Source organism: Lynx rufus, unplaced genomic scaffold (assembly GCF_022079265.1).
Source record: "Lynx rufus isolate CCGP_SWC_20201006 ecotype Redwood Valley unplaced genomic scaffold, mLynRuf1.p SCAF_2, whole genome shotgun sequence".
Taxonomy (NCBI): Eukaryota; Metazoa; Chordata; class Mammalia; order Carnivora; family Felidae; genus Lynx; species Lynx rufus.
Window position 1 is genome coordinate 110,642,151 of NW_025814834.1, and position 16,151 is coordinate 110,658,301.

At 39.1% G+C, this 16,151-nt stretch overlaps 1 protein-coding gene across 4 annotated transcripts in view; it reads right to left on the bottom strand.

Annotated features, from left to right (window-relative positions):
- Positions 1-15,868, bottom strand: part of IWS1 (interacts with SUPT6H, CTD assembly factor 1) — a 41,167-nt gene extending 25,299 nt beyond the window's left edge. Inside the window, exons 1-2 of one of the 4 annotated variants that reach the window (XR_006962659.1) lie at positions 15,599-15,868; positions 13,441-13,559 (exon numbers count right to left, since the gene is read on the bottom strand). Coding sequence is in view for 3 of the 4 variants with exons in the window: in XM_047083029.1 (XP_046938985.1) it covers positions 13,441-13,559; positions 15,599-15,632 (153 nt within the window). In the remaining variant the exon portion in view is untranslated. The remainder of the gene's footprint in view (positions 1-13,440; positions 13,560-15,598) is intronic. The other 3 variants (XM_047083029.1, XM_047083028.1, XM_047083027.1) reach the window with 3 other exon arrangements.
- Positions 15,869-16,151: the final 283 nt, after the last annotated feature.

Sequence of the window (16,151 nt, forward strand, 5' to 3'; positions counted from 1 at the left end):
GCATTCCAAATAAACAATAACTGCTGAACATATTTATTCAAATAAAACATGTGCAGGAAACTTTCTAAAATCATAAACTTTTCAAGTTTCCTACAGGCACTTTTCTTTAGCACTGGGCATTCGGCACAGCACTGGATTCCTTCCCAGCCATACATCCTATTATCCCATTAAAATAGGTGTTTATAAAATGTGATATAAGGACAGGAAAAGTAACACAGACTCTTGCACTACAGTACAATACTCCATATATTGCTAAAAGTCTACTTGAAAAACTATCTTAATGGTCTTTAACTATGAAAATATAATTTAGAATGTTAAGTCCTAAGAAGGCAGGCATTTTTGGCCTGTTTTCTTCATTGAGGTATCTTCAGAGCACAGAATGGATTCTGGTATATATACACCAAGTGGGAATACATCTGACCCTTGAACAACATGGGAGAGGAATGTCAGAGGTGCTGACCGCCCCCGCCCCCACACACAGTTGAAATTTGTAACTACTGACTTCCCAAAACTTAACTAATTAGCCTACTGCTGCCTAGAAGCCTTACTAATAACTTAAACTGTCAATTACCACATATTTTTAGTATGTTATATATTTTGTATACTATTTCTTATAATAAAGTAAGCTAGAAAAAGTGCTATTAAAGAAAATCGTTAAGGGGGAGCTTGGGTGGCTCAGTCAGTTAAGCATCTGACTCTTGATCTCAGTCAGCTTGGGCCTTGATCTCAGGATCGTAGTTCAAACCCCACAGTGGGCTCCGCACTAGGTGTAAAGCTTACTTAAAAAAAATAATACTAAAAACTAAAAAACTAAAAAAAAAAAAGAAAATCGTAAGGAAGAGAAAATACATTTAAGCACTGTATTTATTAAAAACAAAAACATAGGGGCGCCTGGGTAGCTCAGTCAGTTAAGTGTCCGACTTCAGCTGGGGTCATGATCTCACAGTTTGAGAGTCCGAGTCCAACATCGGGCTCTGTGCTGACAGCTGGAACCTGGAGCATGCTTCAGACTCTGTCTCCCTCTCTCTCCGCCCCTCCCATGCTCATGCTCTATCTTTGTCTCTCAATAATAAATAAATGTTAAAAAAAAATTAAAAAAACAAAACAAAACACATATAGGGGTCCCTGGGTGACTTAGTCCGTTGAGCATCTGACTTCAGCTCAGGTCATGATCTCATGGTCCATGAGTTCAAGCCCCAAGGCTCTATGTTGACAGCGCAGAGCCTGGGGTCTGCTTCAGATTCTGTGTCTCCCTCTCTCTGCTCCTGCCCCCCCTCAACTAGTGCCTCTGAGTGTGTCTCTCTAAGGTAAATAAACATTAAAAAAAAAAATTTTAAACACACACACACACACCCAAGTGGTGCCAGGCACTTTAAACCCATGTTGTCCAAGGGCCAACTATAATTTAAAGTGAGGAATAGGGGCGCCTGGGTGGCGCAGTCGGTTAAGCGTCCGACTTCAGCCAGGTCACGATCTCGCGGTCCGTGAGTTCGAGCCCCGCATCGGGCTCTGGGCTGATGGCTCAGAGCCTGGAGCCTGTTTCCGATTCTGTGTCTCCCTCTCTCTCTGCCCCTCCCCCGTTCATGCTCTGTCTCTCTCTGTCCCAAAAATAAATAAACGTTGAAAAAAAAAAAATTTAAAGTGAGGAATAATTAACTATGTGCAAGGTGCTAGGAGTCAAGGATGAACATGTCTCAGTGCCTGAAGCTGCTTTCTATGAACCAGCCAAATGTATCATAACAACATAAAGTAGTATGTGCTGTCATGAAGGTATGCACAATATTGTGAAAGCCTACAGGAAGTGATCTATAGGAGACTGGGCTTTAGTAAGTATGCAGACAAAAGTATTTACAACTAGTTTGTAATGACAGAGTTAAAAAAAAAATTAACGAGATTATTGAGGGAAAGCAAGACATACAGGCACCAGAAGAGGCCACTAAAGCAGGAGGCAAAGGGAAAACTATAACCGGCTTTCGAAATGCTTTCCATGACATACCTATGACAGAATTCTAACAGTTTGTTTGTGTGTGACTCAATTTATTTTCGCTGTAAGCAACAGAAACCATCTCTGGCTTATCTTCAGAAAAAAAGAACAAAAGAACAATATTCCCAGAATTTAAGTGCAACTGACTAAAGACTCAGAAAGGGTAGGAACCAAGGCAGCTCAGAGAGCTTAGAAAAGGGAACTTGAGGACTTTTCTGCTAGAGCACAATCAATACCATGATTCATTCTAACCATGCCAAACTTCTGTGTCTGGGCTCTAAATTTTAACCTCCCAGGACAGATGATCCAATTGGCCATGGCAACATCAGATGTTGTGACTCAGTGTTCACTGGGTTACACCCACAGCAGGGACACAGTATTGGGAGCCAATGCCAGAGAGGGAAGAGATACCATGAACTGAACAGTCATCCTCAAACTTACCTGCTGCACTCTACCCTGGATTTCTAGACACACGGTGTATAAATTCTAAAACAAGCAACCATGACAAGGACATTACATACATTAAGGTTTGTGAAACATGAATTCTCATCAATTTTTGAGGAGTTTCATAAAAACTGGGTGTCTATTCATTATATGTAACATGGTGAAGACAAAAAAGTGAGAAATTACTGCAGTAAGAAAGTGCTAGTCGACAGACTCAAGTTAGAGAATTCACTTAGGCAATGACATCACAGGATTTAGGAAAAGAATCCATTAGAAATGATACAATTATGCTTAAAAGTCATCAAGACAATATTCAATATTTTTAGACTGGTTTCAACAATTAGTTTAAGTTGCAAACTTCAAAAATCCAAAATACAGTTCTTTAAAAGTCAGGTATGAATATAACAAATCAACAGTAGAAATTGCCATTTAAATGCCATGTTCTTAATAATTTAAAAAATTCCCTAATTGCTAATTGCCAGGGAAACTGACCACTCTGAGGTTTCTCAGAAGCTTTAGAAATGTCTATAATACCTCATACCTCCTGCTTACAATCGTTCACACTGTAGATCCAAATAATTACCCATAATGAATGATGTGGTCGTTTGTCTCAGCATACAAATAGTAACCACACTCCTTATGGACCGAGGCCACAATACTCCAATACGCGTGCACAGAGATGATTAACGTTTTAAAATTACAAAGTAAATGATAAAACTGCCATAAAGCAAATATCAATTTGTAAATTTCAAAGTATATAAACATTAAATAGAAATCCTTGTAAAGAACTAAACTGAGGATACTTGTTTCTTTCTTATCCATTGGAAGAGTCAAAACTGTTGAACATGCATACTAAACTACCAATATAAATTGGTAAAACATTCCAACACCAAGTCACACAGTAAAATATCATGAGGAAATTTCTACAGATTTTCAAAACCATGTTTCACTGGCTCTTAGTTCCAGAAGATACATCTGAAGTCCCCATCTTGGGAATTTGTCAATACATATCACCTTTATTAGTGTGTGAAAGAAACTAAGAAATCCGGCAACAAAATTACACAATGCTGTTAATCCAGCGTAGCTCCTGGAGTGCTGCAAGGCTTTGACTTTGAGAAAACTCCAATTTTACAGCTAGCATTATAATAAAATGTAACTATATACCAGTGTCCTTTGTCTGTCAAAAGATGGTTGACCTTAGAATCAGATAATCAACAAAAGCACTCCTCATGACAAGTGGAAAAAGCAAATTGTACACAAAGCTTAAAAGTTCATAATGATGAAGCAAACTCCTACTCCTGCCTTCCTCCCCAGGCTCACTTCTGCCCTCTCTCCAACATCAACCAACTGCACCAGCAGTTCCCAAACTTTAGTGTATGTAAGAATCATTTGGGGAGCTTTGGTGAAAAACATACAGATTTTTGTGCTTCTCACCTCCAGATATTAATCCAGTAAGTCTGAAGAAGAGGTCAAAGAATCTGCATTTTGACATCTAATCCCAGTGATTGTAAATGCATGTTAAAATTCTACTGCAGGCACATGGAACTACTAATTTCACTACTGTTTTCAACAAATACTGTTCCCCTTGCCTCGAATATTTCCCTCCCACCTTGTCCTTATGATACCTCAAAACCAGGCAAAAACAGCCTCTTCCTGAAGCCTCTCTAGACAGAATGGGCTGTGTGCCACGTAACGAAACAGTTAAGAACACAGACTCCAGAGTCAGAAAGATCTGGGGTCCAAACCCTAGCTCGGCCATTTTCTACTCCGTCCTCTAGGGAATTTTCTTAACTTCTCAAAGCCTCAGTGTTCTCAATCTGATGGAATTAAGGATGGTATCTATACTAAGAGAGCTGTTTTGAGGATCAAAAGAATGAAAAGTGGTTAGCACAGTGCCTCTAAACTCTCGATAAATGCTACTAGCCATTCATATCAAAATACCTGATTATTTAATTACAAAATATTCACCCTTCAAGACTCAGCCCAAACAGATCATCTGAAATGGCTGAGCTACTTAGCTATTCTTTCCTTCATACCCCCATAGCATCTTCTACCTTTACATCAATGAAAGATGATGTTTACACAATTATCTTTATAACACACTGACCTTAAGATCGGAGACCCATTTTTTAAAAAAAATCTCTTACTTTCAGTATACACAAGACACTCACACTCACCAAAATGAAACAGAAACCCCATAAAATAATGCTTAACAGGAAAGAACCAACACAAAATTTGTTTCTCCTTAGCTTGGTAGACTAAATGACAAAGCCTGAAACTAGCACAAAGAAAGGAAAGGATAGATGGAATCTAAAGAACTGGTAAGAAACAGGGTAAACAAGTACAGCAATGGCCAAAAAGAATCTTCTAGCTGTTCTGATGTACTCCCTATAGGAATGCTTTTCTCATATTAGCACAACTTCTCTGTGGAAGGATCCAAACAATAGCATACTGCCATCTTTATTCAATTCAACATGAGACTTGGCTAATGTGGCTGTCCCCCAACTTCAACAGTAGATGGATATGGGCCCACTATGGTTTGCCTACAGTTAGAAAGCAATGAGAAGCTAGGCTCCATTTCCAAAATTCTTCAATAGTCCCACATTCTATTTCTGTGTGTGAGACCCTCTTCTACCTTTCTACACAGATGAAATCTGTAGGTTTCTGGATATTAAAATACACATTTCCTTCAATGTACTTTTCATGGAACAGAAACCAGCTGACTACAAGCCACAAAGCTAATTTCATGTTGTCCAAGAGAATATTCAAGTAAAACAACAAAAATCAGAACTAGCAACTAGTTATAACTAGGTCACATTTGTACTCATATTTCTTTATTAAAAAATTGTGATTTTGGTGTTAACTATTCAAAGAGATTTTTTTTTTTTTTAACTTTCCCCTTTCTGCTATCTGCTAGAGCACAAAAGGTGGGTGAAGATTCTGAGTTTTCAAAGTGCTCTACAAAGAACAAATATTCTTGATGAAAATTCCACTGATGCTTACATTCCTCTTAGGAACCTAGTCAAAAAAGATGTTAGTAAGTCATAACTGAATTCTATCAAACACTTAAATAGGAATACATACCAATCTTTCTCAAACTCCTCAAAAAAGGAAAAGAGGAGGTTGAGGGAACACTTCCAAACTCATTTTAAGAGGCTAGCATTACCCTGATACCAAAACCAGACAAAGATACTACAAGAAAAGAAAATTACTGGCCAATATTCCTGATGAACACAGGTGCAAAGATCCTTAACAAAACACGAGTAAACCAAATTCAACAGTACACCATGACCAAATGGTTATTTATGCCAGACATGCGAGGATAGTTCAACAAATCAATCAACACACTACACCATGTTAACAAAATGAAGGCTAAAAATGATATGGACATCTCAGTAGTTGCAGAAAAACTATTTGACAAAATCCAACATCCACTTATGATAAAAACTCTCAACAAAATGGTAAAGAGGGAACATATCTCAACATAATAAAGGTCATATATGACAGGCTCACAGATGACATCCTACTCAACGAGAAAAACTGAAAGCATTTTTTCTAAGATCAGGAACAGGACAAGAATGCTCATTCTTGACACTTTTATTCCAAAGTGGTGCAAGTCCTAGCCCTAGTAATTAGGTAAGAAAAAGAAATAAAAGCATCCAAATCAGAAACGAAGAAGCAAAACTGCCATCATTTGCAGATAACATATAAGAACATATAAGACCACCAAAAAACTGTTAAAACTAGTCAACGAGGGGCGCCTGGGTGGCGCAGTCGGTTAAGCGTCTGACTTCAGCCAGGTCACGATCTCGCGGTCCGTGAGTTCGAGCCCCGCGTCGGGCTCTGGGCTGATGATGGCCCAGAGCCTGGAGCCTGCTTCCGATTCTGTGTCTCCCTCTCTCTTTGCCCCTCCCCTGTTCATGCTCTGTCTCTCTCTGTCCCAAAAATAAATAAACGTTGAAAAAAAAAAAAAAAAATTAAAAAAAAAAAAAAACTAGTCAACGATTTTAGTGAAGCTGCAGGATACAAAATCAATATACAAAATCTGGTGCATGTCTGTACGCTAACAACAAAACCTCAAAAGGAGAAATAAAAAATAATCTCATTAATAATACATCAAAATGAATAAAATACCCAGGAATAAATTTAACCCAAAACATGAAAGACCCAAACACTGAGTACCATTAGACACTGATGAAAGAAACTGAAGACAAAAATGGAAAGATTTGTGCTCATGAATTTGAAAAGTTAATAGTGTTAAAATGCTCATAGTACCCAAAGCAATCTACAGACTCAATGCAATCTCTGTCAAAATTGCAATGGCATTTTTCACAGAAATACAACAAACAATCCTAAAATTTATATGGAACAAAAGAATAGCCAAACAGGCAAAACAATCTTGAGAAAAAACAAGGCAGGAGGTGTCACCCTCCCTGACTTCAATCTGTATTACAAAGCTACAACAATCCAAACAGTATGGTTTTGGCATAAAAACAGATACACAGATCAGCAGAACAGAAGAGAGCCCAGCAATAAATCCACAAATACATGGTCAATTAATTTATGACAAAGACACCAAGAATACCCAATAAATGACAGTCTCTTTAATAAACGGTACTGGAATGGGCCCCTGGGTGGCTCAGTTGGTTAAGTGTCCATCTCTTGATTTCGGCTCAGGTCATGATCTCATGGTTCGGTTCATGAGATCGAGCCCTACATTGGGCTCCGTGCTGACAGTTTGGAGCCTGTTTGGTATTCTTTCTCTCCCCCTCTCTGTGCCCCTCCCCTGCTCACACACACCTCCCCCCCCCCCGACTCCCAAATAAAGAAATAAACATTTTTTAAAAAATTAAAATAAATGGTGCTGGGAAAACTGGACCCCTATCTTTCACCATACATAAATTTCCATTTAAAATGGATTGAAGACTTAAATTTAAGATTGTACACCATAAAACTCCTAGAAAAAAAATAGAGGATAGGCTCCTTGACATCAGCCTTTGTGATGATTTTTTGGATTTGACACCAAGAGCAACAATGAACAAGTGGGACTACATCAAACTAAGAAGCTTCTGCATAACAAAAAAAACTATCAACAAAATGAAAAGACAACCTAAGGAACTGAATAAAATACATGCAAAACATATATCTGAGAGGTGCCTGGTGTCGACTCTTTATCTTGGGGTCGTTGAGTTCAAGCTACCTGTTGGGTATAGAGCCTACATAAAAAACCACATATCTGATATATACAAAGAACTGACACAACTCAACAGCAAAAAATACCCAATCCAATTAAAAAATAGGCAGAAGAGCTGAATATTTTTCTAAAGAAGACATACAAATGGTCAGCAAGTTCATGAAGAGGAGCTCAATATCACTAATCATTAAGGAAATGTACATCAAAACCACAATGATATATCACCTCACACCTATTACAATGAATGTCATAAAAAGACAAGATATAACAAGTGCTGGCAAGGATGTACATTCTTGGTGGGAACATAAGTTGGTGCAGCCACTATGGGAAACAGTATGGTGGTTCCTCAAAAAACAGACCACATGATCTAGCAACCCCACCTCTGGACATATATCCAAAAGAAATGAAAGAAAAGAAGATACTGAAGAGATACCTGCACTCCTACATTTACTGCTACATTATTCACTAGAGCCAAAATATGGAAATCATCTAAGTGTCCATTAACAGATAAATGGATACCGGAGCACCTGGTAGCTCAGTGGATTAAACATCCATCCAGACTCTTGATTTTGGCTCAGGTCTTGATATCACAGTTGTGAGACTGAGCCCTGCATTGGGGTCTGCACTGAGTGTGGAAGATTCTCTTTGCCTCACCTTCTGCCCTCCCCAACTAACTAGTGGCTCTCAAAAAAACAAACAGAAGAACGGATAAAGAAAATATATATAAATACATATTATATACGTATGTATATACACACCATGGGATATTCAGCCACAGGAAAGAAGGAAAAACTGCCACTCGTGACAACATAGGTGGCCCTTGAAGGTGTTATGCTAAGTAAAATAAGTTAGAGAAAGATAATCATTGCATGGTATCACTTGTATGTGGAATGTTTAAAAAAAAAAAAAAGTCATACTCAGAGAAACAAGGTAGGAAAGTAGTTGTCAAAGGTTCAGTGAGCAAGTGGAATGGGGAGATAAAAGAATACAAACTTTCAGCTATAAGATGAGTAAGATCTGGGGATCTAACACGTAACATGGTGACTGTAACTGAGGACTCCATCCTGTAACTGAAATCTGCTATTGTAGAACTTAAATGTACTCACCAAAATAAAGATAAATATGTGAATGACAAATATGTTAAAAAAGACATGACTACAGAAAAAACACAGTAAAATGGCAGACTCCAACTCCCTTAAAAACATTAGATTGTAAACGGATTAAACAAGCCAATCAAAAGATAGAAACTGGATTTAAAAAAAGATCCAACTACATGTTGTCTACAGGAGACACACTGTAGAATCAAAGACAGATTGTACATTCTTCTCAAGTGCACATGAAACATTCTCCAGGACAAACCATACACCAGGCCACGAAACAAACCTCAATGAATTTAAAAAGATAGCTATTATTATACAGAGTAGCTCTCGTACCACAATGCAATCAGAGTAGGAAAAATGGTAGCAATCTGAATATGAAAATAAAACAATTCCACTTACCAAGAATTAAAGAGAATAACACACTTAGGAATAAATTTTAAAAAGAAACACAACATTTGTACACTGAAAATTACAATGCAGTGTCAAAAGAAACTGAAATTTAAAACACCCTATATTCATGGATCTACACTGTCAAGATGACAACACTACCCAAACCCATCAACTCAATGCAATCCCTAATAGGACCCCAGCTCCCTTCCCTGCAGAAATTGACAAGCTGATTCTAAAATACATATGTAATGGGAAGCCTGGGTGGCTCAGTCGGTTCAGTGTCCAACTTCGGCCCAGGTCATGATCTAACAGTTCCGTTGGTTCAAGCCCCACGTTGGGCTCTGTGCTGACAGCTTAGAGCCTGGAGCTTGCTTCAGATTTGGTGTTTCCCTCTCTCTCTCAAAAATAAACATTAATAAAAAAATTTTTTTTTAATAAAATACATATGTAATTGCAAGGGACCCAGAAGAGATAAAATGTTAGAAAAGAACAAAGTAGCATTCACACTCCTTGATTTCAAAACTTACTCAAGGTACTATGGTATTGGTGTAAGTACAGACACAGATATGAATGAATTAGAACTGGAGATCCAGAAATAAACCCTTACATCCATGGCCAACTGATTTTTTTTTTTAATGTTTATTTTAGAGAGAGAGAGAGAGAGAGAGAGAGCGAGCGAGCACGCGCCTGAGTGGAGGTGGGGCAGAAAGAGAGGGAGACACAGAATTGCAAGCAGGCTACAGGCTCCAAGCTGCAAGCACAAGCCCCACATGGGGCTCAAACTCACAAACCACGAAATCATGACCTGAGCCGAAGTAGGACGCTTAACCAACTGAGCCACCCAGGAGCCCCTATAGCCAACTGATTTTTGACAAGGGCACCAAGACCATTCAATGAGGAAAGAAAATTCTCTTCAACAAATAGTGCTGAGACAACTAGACATCCACATGCAAAAGAATGGAACCTGACCCTTACCTCATAGAATATACAAAAATTAACTCAAAATCAACCAAAGATCTGTAAGAGCTAAAGTTATAAAACTCTTAAAACATCGGGGTAAATCTTCATGATCTTGGATTTGGCAAAGAATGTTTAGACATGCCACTAAAAACACAAACAATACAAGGAAAAAAACCCCATAAATTGAACTTCATTAAAATAAGAAACTTTTGTGTGTGAAAGCACACTAAAGTGAAAAGGTAACTCATGTAACAGGAAAAAATATGTGCATATCAGTCACCTAATAAGGGACTGTATCCATACTATTTAAAGAACTCTTACAGCTCAATAAGAAGAAAAATTGCTCAACTAAAAAATGAATGAGGGATCTGAATGGACATTTCTCCAAGAAGATCCACCTACATAGACACTGAACATCATTACTCTTCAGAGAAATGCAAATTAAAACCACAATGAGATAATACTGCATATCCACTAAGATGTCTATTACCAAGGAGTCAGGTAATAACAAGAGTTGGTAATGATACAGAGAAATCAGAACCTTCATACACTACTGGTGGGAATGTAAAATGGTGCAGCCAACCTGGAAAACAGCTTGAGGGGTTCTTCAACTGAGAATAAAATTACCATATGGCCTAGTAATTCCACTCCTAGGAACATACCCAAGAGAAATAACATATGTCCACACAAAAACTTCTACATAAATGTTTACAGAAACACTTCACCTAATAGCCAAAAGGTAAAAACTTAAATGTCCACCAACTGACAAATGGATAAACAAATGTGGTTTATCTATATAAGGGAATGTTATCACAAAAAGTACCAATACATGCTACTATATATATATATATGGATATGCTATATACATATACCCAACATATATGGTTTACAACAAACCTTGAAAATACCATGTTTAGTAAAAGAGCCAATCACAAAAGACTGCATATCATATGCATATTATATGAGATGTCCAGAACAGGGAAGAATGGGGACAGGGAGTGATAAGCAGGTAACAGCTATAGGGTTTCATTTTCAAGTGATAAAAATACTCTAAAATGGACTACGGTGATGGCTGCACTACTGTGAATATACTAAAGACCCTTGAATTGCATATTTTGAATGGGTGAACTGTATGGTATGTAAATTTATCTCAATAAGTGGTTTTTAAAAAAAAGACAAGTGATAGTTTTCAAGATCAGAGGATGCAGAAAAAACCAAAATGAACAAAATACCAAGATTTTTAAAATAGGGTAAGTATTACTGATTTTTCCTTTATTTTTTTTTTTAATGTTTGTTTATTTTTCAGAGAGAGAGCAAGAGAGGACAAGTGGGAGAGGGGCAGAGAGAAAAGAGAGGGACACAGAATCCAAAGCAGGCTCCAGGGTGAGCTGTCAGTGCAGAGCCTGATGCAGGGCTCAAACCCATGAACCATGAGATCATGACCTGAGCCAAAGTCGGGTGCTTAACCAGCTGAGCCACCCAGGAGCCCCCGATTTTTCCTTTTGTCTCAGGATCTTCTTTAAGCTTTAATATAGTTCCCAAATTTTTAACATGCACATTTATTTAGAATCCAGTTGATTACAAAAAAGTAGTTGAAGATGCTTAAAGGTAAGCCTACATTACATTTATAACTAAAGCACGAAGCCATGAGCCAATCTTCTCATGCTAGTTTCCAAAGTGGAAACCTTAATGAGAAGCTACACACTAAATAAACTGTAACAACGTTTACATTATCAAGTAGTTTCTACGTATCAATCAATACATTATTAGAATTCAGTCTAAATGCGCAGGAGCATACAAAAAACTGAGGAGCATCATAATCACTAAAAAACGAAACATAACTAAAAGATAAGCCTTTCTCCCAGTCCATTTAGCCTCTCATCTTGAGTGCCCCCTACTTACCCTGCCCCTCTGGCTCCTTGGTGTTCCTTGAAGACATCAAGCACATTCACACCTTAGGGTCTTTGCCTGGAATGCTGTGTGTGTGTGTGTGTGCGTGCGTGTGTGTGTGTGTGTGTTCCTCTACACAGCCATGTGGATATTCCTTTACCACCCTTCACGCCTTGATCTGAAAGTCACTTTCTTAATAAGGCTTACATGTACCTCCCTATTTAACAACAAAACCTGCCTTCTATTCTGGCACCCTTCACCTTGCTCTAACATTCTTCTTTCTCCACAGCACTTATCATCTCTTAACAAACTGCACATTTTTAAAAAATGAATACTGTTTAAAGTTTTTATTTTGAAAGAGAGAGAGCACACATGCACACACAAGGCGAGGGGCAGAGAGAGAATCCCAAGCAGGCTCTGCACTGTCAGCACGGAGCTTTGACATAGGGCACGATCCCATGAACCATGAGATCATGACCTGAGCCAAAATCAAGAGTCAGATGCTTAACCAACTGAGCCACCCAGGTGCCCCCAAAATGAATACTGTTTAATGTCTTTCTCCCCCTACTGAAAAATAAATCTAAGAAGAGAAGCATTTTGGTGATGATGAGACCTCATTTAGTCCCAGGTAGGTCAAAAGAGCCTGACACATAATGGGTGCTCAATAAATATTTGTTAGATATATAAATACACTAATGACATTATTAAAGGACAGAATCAATAATACAATCTCAAAACTGGACAATTTTCCATTCTTCTGTAATCAAGCAAAATATATGCCAAATGAACTCCTTAAAAAAAAAAATTTGGTCATCTTATCATTCCCATGAGTTTCAGTTTGTGTTTAACAAAAACTTATAACAAACTTATTGTAAACTGTCTCAACTTTATTAACACTGTATAGTACAGACTGTATAACCAGGGAAGCAAATTAAATAGTTTTAAAAATATTTATTAGGCCAAATATATTGAAATGCTACATGTAAGATCCAATACAATTCTGTATTATGCAAAAACAGCTTTTTAAATTATATTTGCTTGTCAAATGCATTCTATGCTGGAGAAGTTCAGATTGAGAAAGTCAAATCCCAATAGGTGATGAAAACCCCATTAATTTTCTATTTCAACTGGCATCTCTTCAGCTTGTAAATGCTCACTGCCCCCCTAAGACATCATTTTGGGAATGGGGAGGCCTAGTCAAATATCAAAGGCCCTGGCTCATTTTCTGAATCAATATGCACATTTGAAAACTGCCTAATATCTGAAAGGGGATCCAATCAGAAATTATTTCCCTGTGATTTCCTACCAAACCAGACTATCCCTGTTTATTTTTAAAGCAGTTCTCTATTAATTTAAAACCCTTTACTCCCAGGGTTTGAAGCCTATACCACGTGACAGGAGCTCTACAACTCCTAAATAAAACATGTCTCACAGAATGCAAGGGAAAAGCCTCCCCAAAGATGTTGTTTAGCCAATACCTCTGAATGACGTTCTACACTTCCAGTGTCTGATCCAGAGTGTTGCTCATTTACATCATCCTCAACGTCTGACCCTGAATCCCGTTCATCCTGTACTGGGGTAGCGCCACCATCATCTGCTTAAAAATAAAACAAAAACCCACTTAAGGTGTAAGATGGAGAACATCTACAACCGAAATGAACACAATGCATCAAGAGTAATGTAAGAGCAAAGGTTACCACTGACGAAGCATAACTAATGAGACTAATGTTGAGAACAAAGCAAAAGTATAATGCTTACATAAACACCATCGGAACGTGTATTGTGACGCATGTGGCAGAAAATACGTCATAAAAGAAACGTGAGGCTGAAGAAACATCACTAAGGGCCAAATCAACAACCTCTAAATAACAGTGTGCTCTTTGACTATTTCAACTTTATGTTAAAAACTGACTCTATTCTCTCCACAGCCCTTACTTACCACCTTCTAATGTACTACACGACTTACCAAGTTATTTTGTTTAATGTGGGTCTTTCCTCACTTGAATGAAAGGGCCAAAAGAGCAAGGATTTTGGTTCACTGCTGAATCCCTGGAGCCCAGAACACTGCCTGGTACAGTACAGTAAATATTTATTTATGAATGAAGAGCACAAGGAACTCCAGTACAGAAACAGTACAAACTCCTTAAAGTAACGCATACACTGTGCTATTGCAAAATGGTAAAAATGAGTTGCTACCTACCTTTACCCAATACATTAAAAACAAAGTAAAATTGTATTGTGAGAGGGATTTAGGGCTGTTGGAGAATATGGGAAGACTCGGTTAGAAGTTTAATAAAAATAAACAAAACTTTAAAAATGAAACAGTCAACTACAGGAAAACCAAAAAAGTTGTATAAGAATGAAATCACTATCGTACTAATGAGCTACTCTACTTGGCTAAGGAGTAAAGAATATTTACAGTCAAATTACAAACAATAATTCTGAAATGTAACGAACAATTATGCTACACTAGTGAGAGTGTGGGGAAGAGGGCACATAAGAGGCTAAAATCCTGTCCTAGCACAATAAGAAATCATTATGGAATACCTAAAAATGATGCAACAAGAAAGAGCACAAGTTAAGAATATGGAGATAAATATTTTTTAAAGTATGAAAAATCAGGGAACTGTTAATTTTTTTCAAGTCTTCTATAGCACTTAGTTCATATACATGTATTACATGTACTTCCTTACTTGAAAAATAATTTAAAAGTAATTTAGAACGAACTGAAAACACCAGGCAAACATTTTAGGCAAAACAGCAATGCATGCCTGGAAACGCGTTTGTAGTCCTACTACTATTCGCTATCATACGTATGGAATCGAAGCGAACTCGAAACAGAAAAGAGATTATTAACATTTAGATATTCAGGCACTCCTGACAGAGAATACCTAATGGAACCTGGATGCAAAGTGAAAGGAAACATAACGTTCTTCCCCACTAGATAACTGCCTTATTTGTCTTTCGATCTCCGGTGCCTAGCACAGTGTTAGCAAAGGGGGTGCCCAGTGTTTACCGAATAAACAGGACGAGGAAGGAGATCAAACTTAAGTGAGGACAAAGAGGAAAGATCTCAAGTGAAGTAAAGGCACAAAATCACCAGTGAGTGCCAGTCGTACACGCCTGACCCTAAAATACTTATACAACTCAAACAAAGGTCTTACGTTTTCCTTACTTGGAAACCAATGTTGCAAGCGAGATTAAGCTAGCCCTAACTCCAAGTGAGAAGTCTAGGAAAGATCCCGCACCCCCCAACGAACCGCTCCCTTCAATTCTCGCAAGACGCTCGCAACTCCCGAAAAAAAGAAGAAAAAAAAATCCCCTAACAGGAGAGACCTTCCCTAGGATAGGCACACAGAAGCGGTTTTTGTATGAAAGTAGCTTCCCAGTTTCAGCAAAAACCTTCGCCGATTCAGAAGACGGCTCTCCGACTAGAATCCCCTCTCCAAGGTTCTAACTTCGGGGTCGCAGCAGACCTACGGGCTCTTTGAGCTTCACCTCACTGTCCTCGGAGGGCTCCGTCGGGGAGGGAACCTCTCCAGGGCCTCCCTCCCCTACCCCACGGGGGTGAGAGATCAAGCCCCGCGGAATAACCACTTCGACCCCCCAGCCCTGTCCCCCAAGTCCCTGCCCCACCTGACTGGTCGCCGCTGTAATATTCCGAATCCATGGCAGGCGGGCTCTCAGCGGGGAGTGTCCGCGCCCCGCGCCGCCCCCGTCACCTCCTTCCTGGCGGTGTGAACCCCAATGGCGCGGCCCAGTGCTCAGAGGCTCCCGCTCGACTAGAGGGTTTCGAGGATGAGGAGAATAAAACCGCAGCAGCAGCAGTCGCAAACACTAAAAGCCGCGACACAAGAGGCCGCACCCGGCAGGCCAGCAGGCGTGCGGTTCGGCGATCTACTTCCCAGAAACACCTCTGGGGCCAAAATGGCGTCTGCCCACGACCCTCAAAGGGATGCAGCGCGCAGGCGTCGTCCCCTGCCATCTGGCCAATGAAAAGACGCAACGGTAATGACGCACAGCGTGGCCGGAAAGGAGACTCCTGGGTAAATTGAGCGGGCGCTCTGGCTTCAGTTAAATACCTTCCTTTAGAGGGATCGGGTCTGTCCCCCGCGGAGATGTTAATGTTACTTTATTGGTTCTCTTTTCGCGCGCCTTGGTTCAGGATCTTCTGAGTTACGCTTTTGGA